At 32.0% G+C, this 23,153-nt stretch overlaps 3 protein-coding genes and 1 long non-coding RNA gene across 11 annotated transcripts; 2 read left to right on the forward strand and 2 right to left on the reverse strand.

Annotated features, from left to right (window-relative positions):
• Window positions 1–1,151: 1,151 nt before the first annotated feature.
• On the reverse strand, window positions 1,152–1,588 carry LOC122572738. Its single transcript, XR_006318542.1, has 2 exons — window positions 1,365–1,588; window positions 1,152–1,283 (listed from the first exon to the last, which is right to left on the reverse strand). It is a non-coding gene; the product is annotated as an uncharacterized LOC122572738 (long non-coding RNA).
• Window positions 1,589–1,960: 372 nt separating this feature from the next.
• On the forward strand, window positions 1,961–14,547 carry LOC122572726 (host cell factor). 3 transcript variants are annotated; one of them, XR_006318541.1, is made up of 8 exons: window positions 1,961–2,551; window positions 3,411–4,118; window positions 4,176–4,327; window positions 4,403–7,306; window positions 7,386–7,613; window positions 7,687–8,068; window positions 8,155–12,840; window positions 12,928–14,547. XR_006318541.1 is itself a non-coding variant. In XM_043738097.1 (7 exons), the coding sequence occupies exons 1-7, from the start codon at window positions 2,383–2,385 to the stop codon at window positions 8,283–8,285; spliced, it is 4,674 nt and encodes a 1,557-aa protein (XP_043594032.1). In that variant the 5' UTR covers window positions 1,961–2,382; the 3' UTR covers window positions 8,286–14,547. The 3 variants fall into 3 exon arrangements, 2 of the variants coding, with proteins under 2 accessions (XP_043594032.1, XP_043594045.1); XM_043738097.1 differs by having other exon boundaries at window positions 8,155–14,547; XM_043738110.1 differs by having other exon boundaries at window positions 1,965–2,551; window positions 4,176–4,321; window positions 8,155–14,547.
• Window positions 14,548–15,830: 1,283 nt separating this feature from the next.
• Window positions 15,831–17,252, reverse strand: LOC122577591. The gene has a single exon (XM_043748966.1). The coding sequence runs from the start codon at window positions 16,967–16,969 to the stop codon at window positions 16,517–16,519; it is 453 nt and encodes a 150-aa protein (XP_043604901.1). The 5' UTR covers window positions 16,970–17,252; the 3' UTR covers window positions 15,831–16,516.
• Window positions 17,253–19,257: 2,005 nt separating this feature from the next.
• On the forward strand, window positions 19,258–22,275 carry LOC122577590 (Golgi membrane protein 1-like). Of its 6 annotated transcripts, none has more exons than XR_006320387.1 (6): window positions 19,258–19,628; window positions 19,693–19,963; window positions 20,236–20,536; window positions 20,617–20,692; window positions 21,026–21,515; window positions 21,872–21,940. XR_006320387.1 is itself a non-coding variant. In XM_043748965.1 (6 exons), exons 1-6 carry the CDS (start codon window positions 19,797–19,799, stop codon window positions 22,177–22,179), a joined length of 882 nt encoding a protein of 293 aa, XP_043604900.1. In that variant the 5' UTR covers window positions 19,258–19,796; the 3' UTR covers window positions 22,180–22,275. The 6 variants fall into 6 exon arrangements, 4 of the variants coding, with proteins under 4 accessions (XP_043604900.1, XP_043604897.1, XP_043604896.1 ...); XR_006320388.1 differs by having other exon boundaries at window positions 19,258–19,588; XM_043748965.1 differs by adding an exon at window positions 22,085–22,275 and having other exon boundaries at window positions 19,258–19,963; window positions 21,026–21,199.
• The last annotated feature ends 878 nt before the right edge of the window (window positions 22,276–23,153 follow it).

Genomic DNA, 23,153 nt, shown 5'->3' on the forward strand with positions numbered 1-23,153 from the left:
TGCAAAGTTTGTGAAGTTGCACTAATCGGAAAACAATGTATCGGCTTAAGGATAAGTCCTGTTCAATTCCGATAAATTTTTTATATTTTTATCGTTATTATTACAAATAATACAGTATATTGTAATACAATATAATTGTTTTGTAATTTTTCAATTGTATTATAGATAAAAAATATGTCATTATAAGAGATATTGTAAATATAATAAGAGATAACTTTTAAATATTTCCTCTATTTATAGAGAAAAAGTTTGTGTAACATTATTGTCATTAATAGTATTTCATATTGGAATAGTGGACATGTAAATTACATTTTAAAAATAAAAGTAATAACTAGAAAGGTTTTTACTCAATTGCTTTTTATGTTATTTTTATAAAGGGAGATACAAGCAATTTAGTTTTCAATTTTAGTATAATTCACATTATCTATATTGAACAATTATGGTTGAATAATGAAGAGAATATATCAATTATTTTGTACAGTGCTGTAACTTCAATAATATTAATCATTATATTTAAGGCGTACAAGCAATAGTTAAATCTTGTTAAAAGAATCATTTTATCGAACAATGTGTGTAAAATTCTCAAATAAATGCTAGTTAGTAATGTCAGAAATGTGTGGGGTGACCGCCGATGTTCATGGAAGAAATTCAGCTAAAGGTGTTCCAAAAATTACCGACTCTAGTGGTGAAACAGCCCAATTATACGCACATTTCTTCCTCCAGCATTAATAGTAGGAGAAACGTGCATATGGAGGCACCTAGTGGTAATTCGAAAACGTGTGACAAAACGCTGTGCTATACCACGAGCACTTATAAGATTTTGATCGGCATTTTCTTATAAAAAGAGCTGTTTTAACTACATTTTAAGAGCTTTTCGAAATTAAAAATTTCGGCCCCTCGAAAGAATTTTTCCTTAAGATATAGGTTTTGTTTCAGAAGAATAATCTTATAAGAGGTGATACTATCTCGATAATTCGTGAAATTTGAGATCATTTCTCGAAATTTTCAAAAGTTGTTTTGCGATCTTTTTTTATACTATTCTTCTTTAAATTTCGCGTTCTTAATTATTTCTTTCTTAATTATTTCCTGATTTCATTTTTTGATTTTTATATGATTGGATAATGAAAACGATAAGTAACAACATTGTAAAATGCTGTTAAACTACTCTGATTTATGGAAACTCTGTCTAAATACATTTTATATAATTATTTTACAATAATCATTTCCAAGAAGATGGTTGTTGCTGACTGCTTCTTATTCTGTGATCATCTTGATTGTTGTTTCTGTAATCAACGCAAAGAAAGCAATTTATTTCTAATATTTCATTAAACTTTTAAGAAATGTTTATTTTTTGTTGGCCTTACCCTTCGCTGATGTGTGGTAGAAATGCACATTTCCCCTCTCGTCGTGAATACGCATGTTTCTCCTATCAAGATCACCGAAGAAGTGTGCGTTTAGTTTGGCCGCTGGCCGCTAGAAGCCTATATTCCTAGCGAACATTTTTTGGCTGACATTTTTAACATTACATCGGCGATCTCTTTAGTCATATCTGGTAATATATGCAATTGTAAGACAAATTTCATACAATAGTACATTAAATATCTAGTGTTCGCTTGTACGAATCACAAAATTATGGACTGTAATATATTCTTACAATAAATATTACAAATTTCTTATCACGTAGTTATCAATTTTAATAAATTTGTATTATGATTATCTAGGGAAATCTGGATACATAGGGAATGCTTTTGTTGCGTTGTTTTTTGTTGGTTTGTGAAAGCTTTAAAAGTAACAGACAGATAAACTTATTTTACAAATATAAGAAACTGTACAGAATAAATTTAGATTAAAACATAACATTAAAAAACCATTATTTAACTATAATAATAATTTAGTAGCATGAAAAATATATTCGGGGGTGGATCATTGATGAATACTGAGTGAGCACACTAGAAGACATGAAATCAGTGCCGTAAACATCGTGAACGTAAATACACGGTGTGCGTTCTGTGTATACGTGTTACGTTACAGACGTCTTCTAAATCGCGTAGAATTTTCATGATTTCCACGGAAAAAAATTCATCTGACTTTATATTTGTACGGACCATTTTGTTAAGTCAAATTAATTAATAAAGAACAATAGCCGAAGGTAGGTTATAATCAAGACGTACGATATTGACAGTGCTAAGAATATCAAGAAGTAGTAAGTTCTCGTTGGGTGTGTGAACCGTCGAAGTTATCCAAACTGTTGTATCGTGGACATCGAAGATAGAAAAGTTTGAAGGAAAGGACACACTATCATCGAAACCATCGGGCGTTGCACTGCTCTAGGGGTAACACGGTGGGTGCATAGCTGCGCGGTATGAAAAAATGATGTGATCGATGGTCATCATGGCGGCACCCATGCTAAAGTGGAAGCGGATCACAAATCCGTCCGGACCTCAACCAAGACCTAGGCATGGACACAGGGCAGTTGCTCTTAAGGACCTTATGGTCGTTTTCGGCGGTGGAAATGAGGGAATTGTTGACGAGCTTCATGTCTATAACACGAGTAAGTTGCTTCCTTGCTGTGCGTCTTTCGCGCCGTTCTTGATGATTCCCGCGATCCAAGATGGCGGCATACATTGACAAAACGGTCACCGGCCGGATCATCGTGAAATCCATGAATTTTGTTTATGTCAGATGTCTTATTATCATATGTTCCATATACATTAAATGTACCTTTACTATACGTGTCTTTATAAGTCTTGTTTGTTAGACATTGGGTTAATTTCATGCGTAGAATTCGTGCGATCTGTCATTTTTCATGTTTATACGCACGGGAGCGGCCATTGCTGTCTTATACGCCCCACCACGATATGCAACGCGCCGCGTTTCCCGTCATTCCACGTTCACGCTTCACCCTTCCTTTTCTTTTTTCTTTCTGTTCCTATTTCTCCTCCCACTCTTTCATTTTAGGTTTTCACATCTTTACCATATCATGAATGCGTATAGCATTTCTTTTACTATGTTGCCAACAATTATACGCATGCGTACTGTAACGAATATTTTGTACTTAATTTTGAAATGTTTCCCTTAGTAATACTATTCAAGTTACTTATATGGTATAAAGATAATAAATATAATAATATACCTTAATAAAAGTATTATTCTAAATATAAGATTAATTAATAAGATTATAAATATAAGATTTTTTATATTATAAATATTTAATAAATTTAATATTATTTCTTAGTTTTTAAGTTGATTAATATCATTCTATAAATTTATTTACAAGTTTTGTTTACAAATAAAAATTATGTAAATTTCTGTAACATATTCAAATAATTAAAGATTTTTTAATTCATTACAAATGTATATCATGTACTGAAAAATTTTTTCCTGCTTATACACATTATTACTTTTTGCAGCAACTAATCAATGGTTTGTACCATCAACAAAAGGTGATATTCCACCTGGCTGTGCTGCATATGGATTTGTTGTTGATGGAAGCCGTATTTTGGTTTTTGGTGGTATGGTTGAATATGGAAAGTATTCAGATGAGCTTTATGAACTTCAAGCAGTTAGATGGGAATGGAAAAAATTGAGACCCAGACCACCGGAAAATGATTCTCCACCATGTCCTAGATTAGGACATAGTTTCACCCTTATTGGTAATAGAGTCTTTCTTTTTGGAGGACTGGCTAATGACAGTGAGGATCATAAGAATAATATACCAAGATATTTAAATGACCTATATACCCTTGAACTACTTCCTAATGGAGGAACGGTTTGGGATGTACCACAAACAAATGGGCATGCACCACCGCCTAGAGAGTCTCATACTGGAGTGTCTTATACTGATAGTAAGACAGGAAAAACCTGTTTAGTGATTTATGGTGGTATGAGTGGCTGTCGTTTGGGTGATTTATGGTATCTTGATGTTGATTCAATGACTTGGCACAAACCAGTGGTTCATGGACCTATTCCATTACCCCGTTCTCTTCATACTGCCACTTTAATTGGTCATCGAATGTACGTTTTTGGAGGATGGGTACCACTTGTTGTTGATGATGTTAAAGTTGCAACACATGAGAAAGAGTGGAAATGCACAAACACATTGGCTTGTTTAAATATAGGTAAGTTGATGTTATATTTGTTGATGCATGATTTCGTAATTGACAACATTATTTTAGAAACTTGGACATGGGAACAGTTAACAGTTGATACTTTGGAGGAAAATGTTCCTCGCGCACGTGCTGGTCACTGCGCGATTGGAATGCATAATAAGCTTTATGTATGGTCTGGTCGAGATGGATATCGCAAAGCTTGGAACAATCAGGTTAGGGTTAGTCCTTATAATTTATTTTTAATTCGAGAATGCTTTTACCTGTTATAAAATATGATTTACTTTTATCCTCAGGTTTGTTGTAAAGATTTATGGTACCTCGAAGTCGGTAAACCATCTGCACCATCGAAATTGAATTTAGTTAGGGCTAGTTTGCAAGCACTGGAAATTCAATGGACACCAGTGCCATCTGCACAGTACTACATATTGCAAATACAAAAATGTAAACCTTCAGCAACAACTGGAACATTTCCTACAGTCAGCACTCCAGCAAACACAGCAACACCTACCACAACATCGGCAATGGTTACTCTTGCAACTGATTCTGCTACATCTTCACCTGTTACTGCTGCCCCTGAGCTTCCACAAACTCCAACCACTATTAGACCGTCCATACCTCCACAAACTCCGGTCCGAGTTCAGTCAACTGTGCAAAGCCCAGTTCAAAAACCAGTACCATCACAAAGCGTAACAAAACCATCGAGTCCATTGACACCAAGAGTAGCCGGAAATCTTATCAGAATTCGTTCTCCCTTAGTTACAACGACGCCAACAGCAACTACTGCTACTGAACAAGCTCCAACTTCTAATACTACAGTGGCAGGCCAAACACCAGCTGCTATGTCAGGAATTGCTGCCTTAGCAGCAGCTGCTGCTGCTACGCCAAAAATAAGCATGAACAATGTACCAATTCTTCCACAAACTACAGCTAATACAATTAGGATGAAAAATGTACAACCAGGTCAACAAATACGTTTCGCTGCCCCTGGAGCAACAGTATTGAGAACTGCTTCACCACAACAAAGTAAACAAATTATCCTACAAAAACCAGGGCAAAATATATCTGGTCAACCCCAGATAGTACATCTTCTTAAAACAGCACAAGCGATGGTAGCAACTGTGCCTAAAGTAAGCCTCATCCCAGGGAAGACTGTTCAAGCAACAGGTGCAAAGCCACTTAATCAGGGAGCTAAAATATTGAGATTAGTAAATCCGAATACTGTACAGGGATCTAAAATTCTTACAACTATGAAAACATCTAACATCGTTGCAATGAGCAAAGGGCAAAATATTAGCGGTAAACAAACGATAATGATTACCAAACCTGGTGGTAATGGTGGATTAGTTGGCCGTAATCAAATAATAGTAGTTACAACAGGATCTAATTTAAGAACTATACAAGCCGTAACTACATCCCAAGCTGGCAGTGGACAAACGGGTAATATTACCACACCTGTAAATGTTTTACCCTTATCAGCTACTAATCACGTAACAAATCAACAAGGAGTAAAGATGATTGTTGTGTCATCTGGTGCAATGGGCGGTGGCACTACTGGAAAACCGATTACTATTACAGTTCCAGGCCAAGGTGGTGTTCCAAAAACGGTAACTATTGCAACCAAAGGAACCCCACAAGCTATCTTTAATCCTGGAAAGAGTCAGATTGTTACCATGCCACAAATACAGAAAACGCCAGAGACTGTCACAGTATCTGGTAAGCCTGTAACATTACAAATGTCGGGAGGAATAGGTGCAAAAACGGTTACCCTCATGCCTACAAGTAGCACAATAGTGACTACTTCAAGTGCATCAGAGACAATAGATACAAGTAAAATGTTATTTGTCCCATCACAAAAACAACCATCAGCTTCATTGGCATCTACATCTGATGGTCCTGCTACCACTGATGCAGCATTGGCTGCATTAGCTGCAGAGGCAGGTTTAATAGATCCAGTTCAAGAACCTTCTGGTGATCTATCATTCATGGTATCTACAGATGATGGTGGAGCAGGAGATGGTAAAATGGAAGAAAGTTGTAATGGTGATGAAACTACCACAGCAGCTGCTTTGGTTTCTCAAATGGGAGCTGGTGAATCAATGCAAATTGATAGAGATGGTAACTTTTTAATTCCTCAAGTTGATGGTCCAGCAGATCTTCTTCTGTCTGATGATGACGAAGAGAACGATAAAATTGATTTAGCGGAAGATCCGGTGTTAGAGAATCAAGAAGATTCACAAGTTGCAGACTCTGTAAGTATGGAGCAAGATACAGATGCAGCACCAGTGGAAGCTGTTCATATGGACGAGTCTTCTATAAAAGATCCAGAAACTTTGTCAGAAGGAGCATCTGAACTTCCTGTTTCTACAAGCGCTGCAGAAGATATTCCAGTAGATCCAGAACCTTCCATTGATGCTCAGCCAGACGAAAATGACATACCTATTGAAGTTTCTAATGAACCAGAACCAGCAAATGAAACTGATATGCAAGATATGAATGATGCATCAGTTGAAGAAGCACAAATAAAACCTGAAATTTCTAGTATGCAAGATCCAATAGAAGCTTCATCAGAGGAAGCATCCATGCCAGATGCTATGGAACTGCCAGAAAATGATGAAAGTGAACAGATTGAAAATAATGACATAAAATTAATGGCAGTGGATACATATGCTTCTGAGTCTGAGAAACCATCCGTTCCTGAACATTTATCACCTGAAGATAGTTTATCACAGCTCTCTCAAGAGGAAACTCAAGTTTTAGAAAAAATTAAAGATGAGGCTGTGGAGCCACCAATGGATCTTCCTGAAGGAACCCCAATGGAAACATTAGAGGACAACGATGAACCAATGGTTACAGATACTTGTTCAACTTCTACCACTGTTAATATTCCAATCACAACATCCATCATGCAAATAAAATTAGAACAGCCTGATGAGCCAATGAAACAAGGAAAGATTCCTGAACCGCCAGCGTCATCTGTCAATAGTATTAGTCTTCTTGAGAAAGAAATGGATATTAAAAAACCAGTAATTCCAATGAAAATGGAAATAAAAGACGAACCTATCAAAAAAGAAAGTTTGAAACAAGAAAAGATGAATGGTACCAGAACAGAAAATGGAGATGATTCCACGGCATTAACTACGCTGGCTACAGCTGCCTTAGTTTCGGCAGAACAACCAATAAAAATAAAGGCTGAACAGGTAAAAGTGCATATCTTAGATTACAATTTGCAGCTAACTTTTTTCGTATATAAGTAATTTTTAATGTTTTTTTTTGTAGACTGAAAAAGAAAAAAAGGAAGAAGAATGGTATGATGTAGGAGTAACACAGGAATCACGATTTACTGTACAACATTATTACTTACCTAATGACGAACCTTTAGATATAACACAACCATTAACTATGGATGTTTTTGAAGGAAGAACAAAGGTTCCTTTAGAACAGGGAACAATTTATAAACTTAGAATTGCTGCTGTGAATAGTTGTGGACAAAGCGATTGGAGTGAGGTAAGTAAAATAATTGCAAGTACGGATATTAAAATAAAAATATACAACTTCATGTAACATCTTTTTATTTAAGGTATCGGCGTTCAGAACATATGTCCCGGGATTCCCCGGGGCACCTAGCGCTATAAAAATTAGTAAAACGGCAGACGGTGCTCATATTTCATGGGAACCACCACCTAACAGAAATGATGGACCCATTTTGGAATATTCTGCCTACATAGCAATGGCGAATACCGCACCAAATAATAACGGAGAACCAAAGACAACGGCATCGAATTCGAACCTAACATTTACAAAATTTTATTGCGGTACAAACAATTCTTGTTCGGTATCTAATAGTTCCCTTAGTGCCGCTTATGTTGATACTACTCGAACACCGGCCATAATATTTAGAATAGCAGCACGAAATGTTAAAGGATATGGGCCAGCCACGCAAGTTAGGTGGTTACAACAAGGTTAGTTATATTCTTTTTTCTTGAAACAAACTGGGTAATTTTTAGTAATGGTATTAAAAATTATAAAATATTAATTTTTATACCAGCATCTGTAGCGTCATCAGATCAAACTAATTTTATGGAGAACAACCCTCAAGTGAAGAGACGTGGTGTAAATATACGCTTACAAGCAAGCTCCCCACAGAAGAAGGTGAAACTAAAGAGACCAAGTAGCTAACTTTTCGTGAGCCTGTTTTTCCTTGACCTTTTACAGCCCAAATATCCAAACAGCGCTATTCATTATTTAATTTCCGCTGGTACACACGCCTAACAACGATAATGAAACAGTATATTCTTCGAATAAACGAAGTAACATGCGAGTAAATGAAAGAAATGAATGCACGATATAGAGCGATGGAAGAGGTATCCATAGCTATATTGAGGTATAAACATAAGGGTTAAAAAAAAAGTATTTTAAGTGTTCTATATACGAATACAAGGTCTTTCTATACTGCGTTTTCTGACTCACCGTTATTCTCCTATTCCTTCGCGAATGCGCGACATTTTCTGTAAAGATAACACGAATACTGTTAATAAATGGCAAGGTGGTTATTTTCAAGTTAAATAACTTTTTCCACGTTTATAAATGCGTTCCATAATAAGCGTCGTAACATACCGATGATACTTGCATTAACACTTGCATCACTTTTTATGGTACATAATTTCGTTTAAATATTGACCACCTCCATTTTTATTTTTTAATAGCTGAATTTAATTTAGCTACAAGTTGTAATAAAACAATGATGAAATGAAGTAGTCATTTAATTTGTACGAAAGCTTTGTTTTTAACAAGTGCATTGTTCGAATTTATTTTAAATTACTTGTATTTGAAAATCTTTTATTTTTACTCGGATATATGTACGTACAGATTTTCTAACATGAAGTGGAAGTATAGAAAGCTTCCTATTATGTTTAAATATTTATTGTAAATACTGTAATTGGAAATATTTTCTTTTAATTTTACTTACAATTGTATTTGTTGAAATTTTCTCGAAATTTTGCAGCGCGATGCAAGTGTAACGAAAATTTTGTTGATATCATCTTTTTCTGTATAGAATATCGGTGCTACATTTTATTCTCATTACTTTTGTTACTGCCAATCAATTGCAAAAACAAAATATATAATCAACATAAAGAGAAAGGAGCACTTAGTGTAAACTTCTTTTAAATACAAATTTGCTTTGAAATTTTGTTATTTCTTTCAACAATAAGGCAGAGATATTTTATTAAAAAAAAAAAAAAAATATGTGGGAAAATATAAGTTTGTAGAAATCCACGTATTATTCGCGAAAATTACGACTTGATTTCGAAAGTGTTGGTATTTTGAAAAATAAAGAATTTGAACAAAGTTAATATTTTTATATGGCAACAAAATAATTATTTCGATAGTATATCATTATAATATATTATGTCTAATAAGAAGTTTAATCTTTTAAGATATTGCTAAGTCAAGGTATTAGTATAAAAAAAATTTATAGAGAAAATAAATGAAGCAGTCATATATTAATTTGTTTAGGGAAGTCTTCAGTTTTTTTTTTTTGAGCATAATATATTTTAACTGAGATACTGAAGTAGCTTTTAAAACAGTAGTTGGTAAAAACCAACGATTAACAGATTATTAATGTGGTTCACACATATGATTAGGTGGCTTGGGGCTATGTTGAATCTGTAATAATTTAAGCGCACACTTTATTTTTAGATTATTAATACAAACTTTCTGTTATCTGCTTGTAGCTTAAGCATTAACATAGCGTTTTAAACCCCTAATATGTTATGCTAAAAATTAACAATATTTTATAAACTAGCATATTCGAAATGTGTTAAAAGATTGATAAAACGTTTAGAACTAATAACTTTACATTAATTTGGCGTATTATTTTCATCCATTTTCATTCAATAAATTCCAATCTTACGCAATGCATATTATCCAGAGTGTACTACATTAAGAAATTATATTTAACTATGCGAGATTATTCTCGATAACTATCTGATAACGTAAACTATTTCTACGAACAATTGATAAAAAGTTATTAGTTCTTTTATCTTGTTTTGTAAGTTCTGTTAACGAAAAATGACACTAGACTGTACTAAAATATCAGTTCAAAGTTATTATACATATTTTGCAAATGAAATATTTTGAAATGTACGTATACGTGGTATGATATTCTGTTCTATCCAAATGTATTGAAACGATATCCATAATATTCAAATATATTCGCAGAAATTATGAATAAATATAGAAGAAAAAAATATCTTACATGAAATACTCGTTATTTCACTGTAGCAAACTTTTATAACGTGAATGTGTACTTACACTGTAGATACATGCATCTCCAAAACTAACTGTAACTATACTAAAATTACTAAAAAAAAAAAATGCGTATTAAACTTCATTTTATTATACTAGCAAGAGTGTTACAATCTATTTGTATTATATACCTTGAACTTGTATAAGCAAATTTATGAATTATAAATTTTACAGATTCTTCTTCTAAGTTTAGTAGAGACAAATTTTAGTTATTTTATTCGTTATTAATTGGGATGAAATAAAAAGTTTACAAATAACGGAAACGTCATTATACGTAAACTTACACTATAAAAAGTATATTCTATTTCTACCTATATACTGTAATATTGCTATAAATAAATTTCAATACGTCATATTACAATATTACATTCCGCGAGCTGCCTTTCTGTTAATCACTCATATCTTTTGGCAGTAACGAAAGCAAATATTACATATGCACTGAAGTTATCTTGCTCCCGAGTTAATTAATTATAGTAAACAGGTCAAGTGAACGAATACCATACCAAGACTTTCGGATGTAAATCGCGTACCTATTTAATAAAACGTTAATGAACTAATAATTACGTTCATTCGAAGTATCAGCAGGATCTACATCTAAAGATCTTAGATGGTATCGATTGTAAGGACGTGAGAAATCTGAAAGAGACCTAGAAAATAGAGGAAGAAAGATCTATAGTTAAGGAAATGCAGATGCAAATAACTATAATATTTTCTTTTCTAGCGCATAAAATATGCTTGAACCAGTCTTTGGTTTTTTCGTAAACACGCAATTGAAAGTAAACTGTAATGAAGAAATTTGCTGTACTGTTCTGACATATAAGAAAAGAGAAAAGCAAACGACAATGTCAGACCACGATTTTACCACAGACTCTTTCTACGTGGCTAGATCTGAAAATCACACGATGCGATTGCGATGTGCAAACACGCGTGAAGGATAATCAGGTAGAAAGCGAATTGTACACGTTAGAGAGAAATTGAAAGAAAGGACGCTACAGCGAAGGTTTAAGAGACCTCGACTTCACGGTGAAGTTTTATATAGGAATTTAGCGTGATTCACGCTAAACAAACTAGTACTGCACTCAACCTGCAATCGTACTAAGTAATATATACTTGTATTTTTCGATGGAATTTCGTAGTCTCGAAGCGTAGCCACGGGACTACGAGAAATTTTAGAACTGTGTTTTAGCGATAAAATTCGCATACAATTAATCGTTACCGTCTAAGGTACCAAAAGTTTTGATTTGGTAATCGAAAACATCGTATACGAGAAGAATAATTCTAAGACTCATATAAACAGTTTCAATTTCGAAGGCCAATATTTCATTAAATAAGAGAAAATTGGAACGCTATTTCTTCTCGTGCATATCTTTTGAAGATTCGTCGAATTTTGTAATTAACTTACCCGAATAATATCACACGTTTAAGCTACACTTAAGAAAACAACTTAGCGTGCCTAATCGCAAGGTCAGTAAAAAAGATAAAAAAGAAAAAGAAAAGACGCTAAACAACGTTTACAGATTGTAATTTTATACCTCGATATAAATTTATATTCGTACCATCGTTGCGAAACGAGCATCATTAACGATTAAAATGTCAACACGTGTCATAGATGAGGATATCCTACTTTTTAATAACTAATCGCACCTTTTTATAGGATTCGTTATTTCAAAAGCCAATTTTACACATATTATATCTGGTAAAGTCGTACCAGAATCGACGCGGATGAAGGAATTAACAACGTGTGATTTTACGATATCAAAAATCGTTTCTTCCATCGATGAACTTTCATATACATACTCGCACGCGTTTATGTTTTATGACGTCATAAAGACAAACGTTCTAACTTCCACTTAAACATTCTAGAAGCTTGATATAATCGGCGACGAAGAACACGCGGGTTCATTTACGTGCTGGTTAGTGCAGTATCTTCTTCCGGTTATATCTTCAACCATCATCCGACATCCGACTTCGAGCGTCCATCGGTTTCTCGTAATTGTACAGCGTTAATTAAATTATATTGATTAATCGATAATAACGGATCTAAATGTTGTATCTGTTAATTAATACAAATTTAGTTGATCGAAGAACGCAGAAGAGTTCGGTTGCTCTGTTCTTTTTTTTAAACTTCGTGATTTCGAGAATAACGGAGAGAGAATGAAAGCGGACAATGCGAGTTTCCGTATAATAATTCTACGGTATGTGCGGACGATTGTGTCGTACGATGCATGTTTCCGGCTGATCAAGTGTGTTGCATCTTGTGCAAATAGAACAAGGACGAGTAAATTTTTGAAACGAGCCGAGAAGGGCAATACCGTAGAGACATCCTATATTCCGCTAACTGTATCAACCGACGGAATGAAGAAGGATAGAAATATAACAAAACGTGGTATTTATGTACGCGAGGATCGACATAGAGTTATTCTTAGTAGGTAGCACAGGTGTGACTGTATTCTATATACATATATATAGAAAAACGATACCTTTCGTGATCTTAATTTTTCTTTTGTTGAAGAAAGAAACAAAGTTCGTTGTAACTAAACGACGGATAAGAACGTCGACAAGTTACCGATTTTTCGACAATAGTCTAAGGAAGACATTCAATGCAATTCTGTCGAATATTTTTCACAGAAAGTGCAATATTTCGACGTATCTCGATGTTAATTACCACGTGTCTTGAAACACGTGGGCCCGTCGTGAGTAGAAATTCGCGCAGACGAAAAGTGCTGCGATATTCTTTTCGTTCAATACATGTTAAAGAACTTATTAATCGACAATTATGCTGTTTCGAGAGGAATGCTGTGTAAAATAACGTCGTGGCTTCGAAACACTCCATCAAATCACTAATTCTAATCAAAAAAGAAAAAAGATCTATTGCTCAAATACTCAACTTCGCACTTCCTTGTGTTCAACTAGATTTTACATGATACGTGTGTAATACCATTGAAAAATCGATCAAAAGAGAATACAGTAAAAAAAGAAAATGACAAAGAGAGTGGGAAGAAGGAAAATGGAAAAATTAATCTATTTGTTCGACATCGATTAATTTCGAAGCAGCACGATTTTCGAAAGTTTTAGACTATATGAAAGGAACAATTGATGGAACGTGTCCCGTGTGTACATGTATGTATGTAAATACGTACGAGTGTGCGGAATACTAACATACGACGTTTGCAACAATAGATTATTTTTCCACGTCTAGCTCGAATGTTTCGAACCTTCGACGAACATCTGTAAAGCTAGATTTAGGACGTAATGAGAAGTTGGTGATCGGCAATTCACATGTTTTGCATAACGATGATATACAGGTGTCCGTGACTGAAATGTCCGGTGGGACACATATTACATTTATCATATATTTTATTTTCCTTCAGACGTACAGGCGTAGTCACTGAACGTGAGAGAGAACAGTAACGATGTCTATGATAATAATTATAATTTGCGTATATATACATTATGGATCGTTATTTTCTTTTATAATTACGATCGCTAAGAAATTTATAATTATGATTGTTAAAATGAAATGAAAAATGCGTACAATTAACGAACGAGACTAGATAATAAAAGGTGATAATACCAACATTGGATGGTTCGTATTTAGTTAAAATTTAATTAGAATAAATCTATTTTAATACTGAATCTATAAGATTGAAAAATTTTTTTATTTTAATCATAACTGTATAATTACTAATCAAATTTCTACGTAAAAAAAAAGTAACGATATAAAGTAAACGATCTGAGAGTATACAAGAATTATTGTTAGCAATGATATATACGTAATTCGTATAAAGATATCAAGTTAATTGTACTGGAAGGAAGTATACCTTAAAATTTTAATATTGGCAATGAATTAACTTACGCAGCAATCGCATGCTTGTATGATCTTCTCCTTTATGTTATTATACGATCGATTAGTTGAAAATAGTTTTGCCAGTTTCTTGAATCTTTCAGTAAATCGCGTTACGATGAATTTGGACGTCGAGTTTCTGTGAGTGCAATGTCTCTTGGCGTTTGGGTTCATTACATGATCGCGCTATTTTTCACTCTATTCAACTATAGATTCTCTTCAATGGTAGGGTTAACTAAACATATATTATATGTAATAAAGAGAACAGAATAAATGTATGTAAACTTGCGTGCCTGTGCACATTTATTCACAACGTCAATCCCGTACTCTTGACTCCAAAATTCTTATTTTTTCTAGACTATCAATTTTACAATATTTACGAAATTTATTTCTTTATGTTACTGTTAAACGATCAAAATCCCATGAAATACCATGGAATTCTAATTCTTCCTCTCTTAATGCTCTTACGGGCTCTCTTAATGCCTCAAATGAGAGCTCGTAATCTTGCAGCCTGATAGAGATAGTAACCTTTTAGGAATATTTGGCTATAGTTGTTTTAGGTTTGACAGAACAACGAATGAAAATAAAGGCTGACTATGGTAAAAATGAATATCTTAGATTATATTTTACACGACTAATTTTTTTTCATAATATTTTAACTAACTATTTTAACATCTTTTGCACGACAAAGATCAAGAATGAAGATATTGCGAATAAAACTATCAACAAGTTCAGATTCATTGCTACGAAGAACTTGTCAAGTAAAAAATTGTAAAGATTACAAAATTACGAAAATTTGTTTAAGGTGCGGGAAATATTTATGCGGCAAATTATCTTATTATCAAATGTACAATTTGTAAAAAATGCAGCAAAGTTGAATAAGGTATATCTCTATATAAGTAAAAGTGTAATTCTATTTAAGTCTATAATTGAAATTAAACAAAAGTAAATTTGGACGAAATTCTATAAAAGTTCATCATTATATATATATTTAGTTATAAATTAACCATTATCTAAGTTAAATCATAAAAACTATTATTTCTTTAATCACCGGTCATTTTGATCGAACACGGTAGAAATAGTTATACACGAAATGTCGGTAGGTTTAGTGTTAAGAGACAAGAAGCTTGTCACAGAAATAAAACAACACTCATGTAGTAATTGTGTATATAAGGTCAATGCATTTTTCATGCATCTATTATTAGACTTAAATTAAATAGCTTCCTAATAATAAGTATGTTGTATTGCTTATCTACCTAATACATAGAATGATTTAAGATGCGACTATGTGTGAATATAAATAAATTTTCATGTATAACATAAGTATCTCATTCTAAAGTAAAAGTATTAAATTGAATATCAATAATAAAAAGGCTATAGATTATGATCTTAAATTATATTATCATTCTCACTTCTAATATAAATTATTAAAGAATATAAAGAAGATTTATCTTATTCGATTATGTTTATAATATTTGATCTTACATTTTATTCTTGTATTTATATCAACATACATATTAAAAAACATTTTAATATTAAATGCTTCAAATGCGTTGTACAATATTTTCATTTCTTATTTACACTTATCTATACAATATAATTAAATAAAAAAAATGTCACATAAAATTATATCATTACAATGATTAAAATTAATCTAAGTTTAATTCCGCACATTTATACGTTCAGAAACTGTTGCCAAAGAGAAGCGTTTACAAAAAAATTACAAATGTGATAAGCATAAATGTACTAGCTAATTCGACAGTAGCTCGCATTTCTATAGATATTTTTCTGATGTCAAAGAGCACGAGGAATCGATTTATATATTAAAATGAATTTTAGTCGTTGAAATAAAACCACATAATATTATGTGAAATATTGTATCATCATTTTTATTATTTTTTCGTTTTATAAAAATCGTCGGTTTATAAAAATATGTTAAAAAATACTTATATTATGAAAAAAAAATGTATAAATTATTAAAGTTTAGTCATTAAAATAGTACTATATAATTTTATGTAATATATCTTTACGTTCGCAATATCTTCATTCTTGATCTTTGTCGTACAAAAAATGTTAATCATGTAGGTTCATTTTTACCTACTCAGCCTTAAAAATCATTCGTTGTTCTGTCAAATGTACAACAGCTATAGCCAAGTAATAGTAAAAAGTTACTATCTCTATCAGGCTGCAAGATTGTTTTACGTATAATTCATATCTGCTGTGTTAGTTTCGTCAGATGACAGAATCTTCGAGTTCGTTATGTATTCTCATATGCCTTGAAGGCGGATTCAAAATGGAACTTCAACGTGTTATTTACGTTCGTATTAGATGCCTTAGATTTACGACGTGGTGGATTTATCAACAAGTGCCACTTGTACGATACATCCCCATTCGGTTGATTGTGAATGCTGATTTGTACCCTCCTCACTACGCCATGTCTTCCGAAGCTTATCTGCAAACGCCGTTTTATTGAGATACAATTTTTCACATCCTTCGGCTCCGGGAAAGCATCTGTAGCGATACATAACGCTGACCAGCTGTTCTTGCGTAGATCCATCGATATTGTAACCTCTTCGCAAATTAGCCCCTCCGGCAAGTGTTGCTGGATACATGAGGGCGCCAAGCTAAGATTTCGAACCTCCACCTTTGGCACTTTCATTATTCTGTTGAAAATTATTCCTACCACCAAATAATTATTAATAGGTATCATATGGATATAAAAGAACACTTTATAATATACTATGACTCGACCACCGACAAAAACGATGCAATTATACAATTTTATGACTATACATATAACTGTATTATATGAATATTTTGATGACTTATTTGATTCTCAAAGTTAATGGTGCAGATATTGTTTAATGATATACTAATTCTATAATATAATACCTTTAAATCGTTTCTAAATTTTACTACGAACATTTCGATCGAACCAAACTTTCAGATGAATCATTATATATCTATACGCTCAATCTTCGGCGAGAAATAGCTGATATTTAAACTGTTAGAACTTCGTAATAAGAAAACATAAAACGATCATTCTGGGCTCATTTTATAGCGTAAGGCCTATACGTTCAGCATCCTTAGCTTCTCCAACAGAGGTACCTGTATCATGTAAGAGAGTGGGAAAGCGAAGATGCTTCTTCGTTTTGAAAATTTTTCAAGTTCGACCAATTCTAGAGATATCAACAAATTTTTTTGATGCCTAAAGTTACCACAAATTTGAAAATTAGAGGCTCCCTTTATAATGACCCTTGTAGAGTTGATGTATGATATTCTGTCACCGTTTTATTGAACTATGAATGAAAAGTGTCTCGCCGACATTAGAATAATACAACGTGATACTTCAAGTAGAGGTTGCACGGTCGGATTTGTACCTCCCACTCTTCTACAAAGTGCAGAAACCTCTGTAGGAAAAAATAGCCAAGGATTTTGATGACTTCACAATTGAGCCCATAATCGTTATATGTTTTCTTGTTATGGAATTATAACAGTTTAAATATCACCAATTCGATAAAAATTTAATGTTCCTTTAATTTTGCACACCAATGCATTTTAAATTTTAAATAAAGTAAAAGAATAAATTTCGATAGACCGATGAATATTTCGGAAACCAATTAAACAATCACCAACTAAATATTTACTTACTATCGTCCTGTTCGTTTGGGCTACCGTAATAATACTGATTGCCTTAGAGCATCATGAATCTAATCTTTAAACGAGTTCTAAATACGTTCGAATTCTAACACATTGCTTGTATATTATGAAAATAATTATTGTGCCCTGTTCCTTCAGTATTCCTCTAGAATTCGAATATTTACATCAGTGTTGTATAAAAGTAACGACTAAGTCGTAGCAAAAAATGTAACGAAAATGTAATTCGAATAACGGATAATAGATTTCGAATTTTATAAATACGAATAAGTTATTCGAGTCGTTATTCACAAATAGAAAATAAATTAATTAGTAGGCTGCAAATTTGTATGCATTTGTATGCAAACCTGAACATACAAAAATACGAATTTGCATAAATACATATCCGTAGTATATTAATTAATTATTGTCTGATTTGTGTACGATTTCGAGGACAATTTCTTTACGCATCATATTTTCCTAATGCAAATCCCCAATATTGAGCCAAAAATATCTGTTGGTTTCCGAAAAATTCGTTCACAAAAATTTTTCGGGAAAGTGCCATTTCAAGAGAGGATTAATTGACGGAGGAGGTTCACATGACATCGTTTTAAAAATGAATTTCTCGGGCCACATGATTGTGCAGTCTTCTCTTTTATATTATATACGATCGATTAGTTGAATATAGTTTTGTTACTTTCTTGAACCAGTAATCTTTCAGTCAATCATATTACAATGGATTTGAAAGTCGAGATTCAGTTGGGTTCATTACGTGATCACGCTGTTTTTCACTCTATTCAGCTCTAATAGGATTTAGCATATAAAAGTTCCAAATTCCTATCTTTTCCATATCCTTTTGTAAATTTTAATTAAAATATAAATTTTAATACATTTAAATTTTACACAATTTACAAAATTAATTTTTTAAAATCGTTGTTAAATAATCAAAAAAAGTATTTATTTATTTTTTATTTCTTTAACTCTCATTTATAAAATAATTTTCTTCTAAATATTCAAACGAAACATGAACTGGATAAAATATTATCAAAGTAAATATTATTGCAACTTTCAGTTATATGTATGTCCTTTAATCGTCGTGCATCCTTCGATTCCCGGTTACACTGCGAGGTAACATTATACGAGACAATCTCATAAGGATACATGAAAATAAAAAAGCGACATCCTGTAAATAGTCGTACCACCTGTTTTACATGTATTCGATAACCTACCAGCCAACTCATCGTTAAATTTAATGAATATGTTTTCTATGTATACATATATATATAAAATATGATCATGCGCTTGGAATATATATATGTGTGTGTGTGTGTATATATATATATATGCAATGCATGTGTTGAAATACATGTGTGATTACGTGGTTAGTATGGTTAGACGTCTCTCCAGTCGTCACTGTTAGTTATTCCAGCATGATGAATATATCGCATTGATTTTAAATCGTTTTAACGCCGATGTCACGTTTGCTAATAAATAAATGAAGTCACTTAATATTTGGTAAAAATCGCGACTCTAGAACATATAACGTGGTTTAGTACTTTTTGTGATAAAATGTACATGTACCGTTGTCAATACCGGTAGTGCATAGTAGATACGCCCACAACACATTAAACGTGTTTATTTCCACGAAAATTTTGTGAAAATTCACCAGAAAAAAGCCTAGCCGAGAGAAGAGGTTAAAAAAGCACTATTTTTTTAAATGCTTTGAATTAATCGTAAGTAATGGACCATGACACTTGATAAGACCATTTACTCCTCTTCCTCTCGTTGTTCGAATAGAATACGACTGACATGCAGTGAGAATTGATTTTTCATGCACGTGCAAATTTACAACACACACGTGTGTATCTGTTAAATAAAATATAACATATAATAAGTAAGGAATGGGAATTGACAGTATGAGAGTCGGAGGAGGCCGATGTCCTCCCCTCCTTGTTGGCGGACTTCTCGCTGCTTGTTTAATGCTTATTTGCAACTGGTGGACTTTATCTTCTGAAAATATCGAATTAGTTAGGCAAATCGACGAATTGAATGAACAACTTAAAATTAGGTATTGTTTTATGAAACAATTTTATATCAATCAATGTATTGCGTTTTACGAGCTGCACCTTACTTTCTATTATTTTTTTAAAGTTTAACTTTCATTTATAACAAAAGTGTCAATATTGTATAACTCATGATAAATTGTATCATCTTGAAGTTTGGAAAACATTACATCTTTATTAACGTTGATTTAACAACTGACATCTAAATCTATAATAATATATGGTTATGTTGTGGTGGACTATACCTATTAATATTCGTGTTAAAATTATCTTTCAGTGCTGAGGAAAGAGATCAGTGTGTTACACTACGCAAAAATTTTGAACAGAGATACAAGAATGCAGAAAATGAGGTGGCATCACTTCATGTACATTTAGAACAACAAGAAGAGTTAAAGAAAAAAAATGATGACTTAAATGAAAATTTGAATAAATGCAAAAATGAATTTGATTCACTAACCAAGTTAGATGCTACTAAAACTACAACATTGAAAACATTAAGACTTGAAAAAGAAACTGTTAATTCACAGTTGAATGTAACAAGAGATGAAAATAAAAAGTTGCAGGAAGACATAGAACAGGTATAACATTAAATGTAGAAAGTTCTAAAATTTCATAACATTTTTAGTAAGTTATATTTATCATATTCAAATCTTTTTAGCTAAAGGATGATCTTGATAAAATTAAGCTTACATGCAATCTAACTCCTGAAAAGAAAGCTCCATCTATCCTACAACGTAAGTTTTACTTTGTACATTTCTTGTATTTTGTTCTGTTTTATACTTTTCCTTATTTAATACTATGTGTATATAAAGTGAAATTAAAATCAAGAAATGATTTGAAATATTTGTAATTTAAATAGTTTGTTTTGATGTTATTCTATTGAAATTATAAAAGAATTATATTTCATTTGTATCTCTTAAAACAGCTTTTTTAATAATAATTCTGTAAATTATTCTGGCATATCGATGATGCTAATAGAAACATTAATGCAGCTCCATTATGTTTAATTTCTGCATATTGTCAATTGATTTAGCTTTATGTGATATTTTGGCGATTTGTCAATTTAGCTACAAGAGAAGTAATTAACAAGATTCAGTTGGATCCTGTTCCGGAATCAGCTATAAGAATATCCTTAGTTGGTCAGCGTGGTTTGAAATACCATGGAATTCCAATTCTTCCAAAAGATCCACCTGGCGCTGTGCGCCTAAGTCCTCGCTTCTCTGTTACAATGCTGAAAGATAGTGATACTTTTCTCTTATCTCAGGAGAGAAGAAGGCGGCCACAGAAATAAAAACACTCATGCAGTAATTGTGTATATAAAATTGTTGTATTTTTGATGCATCTATTGTTAGATTTGAATCAAATGACTTTCTAATAAGCATATTGCACTTTTTATCTACTTAATAGACAGTAATGGCTAAGATGTGAATGTGTGTGAATATAAATAAATTCTCATATACAATATGTTATTCTAAACTAAAAGTATTAAGTTGAACATAAATAATAAAGAGATTATAGATTATGATTTTAAATTGTAGTACCATTCTCATCTCTAGTGTAAGTTATTAAAGAGTATAAAGAAGATTTATTTTATTTGATTATGTTTACAATATTTGATGTTAAATTTTAGCCTTTATATTTATATCGATATGTGAAGGGATAAAAGGTATATCAATATTAAACATTTTAAATACAGTGTGCAATACTTTCATTTATTATTAAGATTTAGTATGCATCATAAAATGCTGTCGCTAATATATATATATTGACAATATAACTAATTGGTGAGGGTTCACTAATATAGAGCCTATTGAAATATTATTTGTGAAATGAACTAATGTTGCAAACTCTCATAAATACTTTTATTACTTCATTTCATTTTAGAGTAGTAACTTAGTTTATATGACTTTCAGCTCAGGCAAGTCCAAAGAACCAAAAGAATAATGATTCAAATGGCGGCATAGAAGACAATGTAGAAGTTGGTAAGTATTTGTTCAATTTGTTATAATACGAACATAAAAGCGTACATAATTTTTTTAATATATATGTATATGATATACATTTATCTGAAAGTGGTATCTTAAAATGATAAATGAATTATTTTATTTTTGTTATGACTTATATAGAAAATAGCAAAGCAGGAAATACAGAAACAATGGATGGGAATATAGTAGAAAGTGGAAGAGATCAACATACAAATGGAGGAACCACTGAAGATTAATAACCGATCAAAGAGTATTTCGCAGAGTGATTAAAAAAAATATGTGTCAAACATTTATTAAATGTAATTGAATTATAACTTTTTCCAAAACAAAAAGAGTTTTGAGTATTTTACACAATTTATAATCATTAGTTTATAAGTAATAATAGAAGTTTAAAAGCAAACAATATATATTTACAATCTTTCATAATACAATGAAATAAATTAAAATATATATATTTTTAAGCAAATAGTAGAAAATTATTTCTTTGATTGCTTAAGTACTAATTTATTGTACTTATATAGAACATTATATATCAAGCTTTCATGACTTAACACATTTGTTCATTATTTTATACTTTTATCATATGTTTCTTTTATTAAAATGAATGTAAATAAATAAAATGATTTTTTTTTAATGTTGTATTTTATATTTATTCTATAAACAGAATTACAATTAAAATCTTGTCACAGTTCGTTGAATGTACTCAAGTAATTATCCGAAATGAACCATTTTTCTATAATAATTATCATATAATTGTGAACCTGTATATAATACTATTGTAATACTATATATATATATATAGTATTATATATATATAAAATTTATTATCCATTAAAATAAAAATTCTATAATATGAAAGTTGAATGTTTATGTGTATGTATGTACAATATAAACGAGAATGATAGGAAAATAGTTCTTAACATTTTTAGTATTCTTTTCGATATTCTTAAGGAACTGAAATAGATGAAATATAATGCGGTTGAAAACGAAAAATAAAACAATTATATTTGTTTCTTGTAGTTTCATCTTTAAACATTTTAGAAAGCATAGTAATAAGTATAGCATTGGTTATGTGTCTGATCCGAGTTGGATTCAAGATAGTGCTGCAATGCAGTTCCTGTATGTACACACCAAGTGCCTTAGGCCTAAAACGTCATGGATCTATCAACACCTGCTACTTGTATGATATGTAGCGGCACTCGACAGAAGC

This window comes from Bombus pyrosoma, linkage group LG2 (genome assembly GCF_014825855.1).
Source record: "Bombus pyrosoma isolate SC7728 linkage group LG2, ASM1482585v1, whole genome shotgun sequence".
NCBI lineage: Eukaryota > Metazoa > Arthropoda > Insecta > Hymenoptera > Apidae > Bombus > Bombus pyrosoma.

What these genes read in the sequence shown, in the direction of transcription:
- LOC122572726 (XM_043738097.1), top strand. Translation starts at nt 2,383, where the DNA reads ATGGTCATCATGGCGGCACCCATGCTAAAGTGGAAGCGGATCACAAAT. An exon ending in CTTGGAACAATCAGGTTAGG is followed by an intron (nt 4,328 to 4,402) that starts GTTAGTCCTTAT and finishes TTTTATCCTCAG; the next exon opens with GTTTGTTGTAAAGATTTATG. An exon ending in AGTTAGGTGGTTACAACAAG is followed by an intron (nt 8,069 to 8,154) that starts GTTAGTTATATT and finishes TTTTTATACCAG; the next exon opens with CATCTGTAGCGTCATCAGAT.
- LOC122577590 (XM_043748965.1), top strand. Translation starts at nt 19,797, where the DNA reads ATGGGAATTGACAGTATGAGAGTCGGAGGAGGCCGATGTCCTCCCCTC. An exon ending in AATGAACAACTTAAAATTAG is followed by an intron (nt 19,964 to 20,235) that starts GTATTGTTTTAT and finishes ATTATCTTTCAG; the next exon opens with TGCTGAGGAAAGAGATCAGT. An exon ending in AGAAGACAATGTAGAAGTTG is followed by an intron (nt 21,941 to 22,084) that starts GTAAGTATTTGT and finishes TGACTTATATAG; the next exon opens with AAAATAGCAAAGCAGGAAAT.
- LOC122577591 (XM_043748966.1), bottom strand. Translation starts at nt 16,969, where the DNA reads ATGATACCTATTAATAATTATTTGGTGGTAGGAATAATTTTCAACAGA.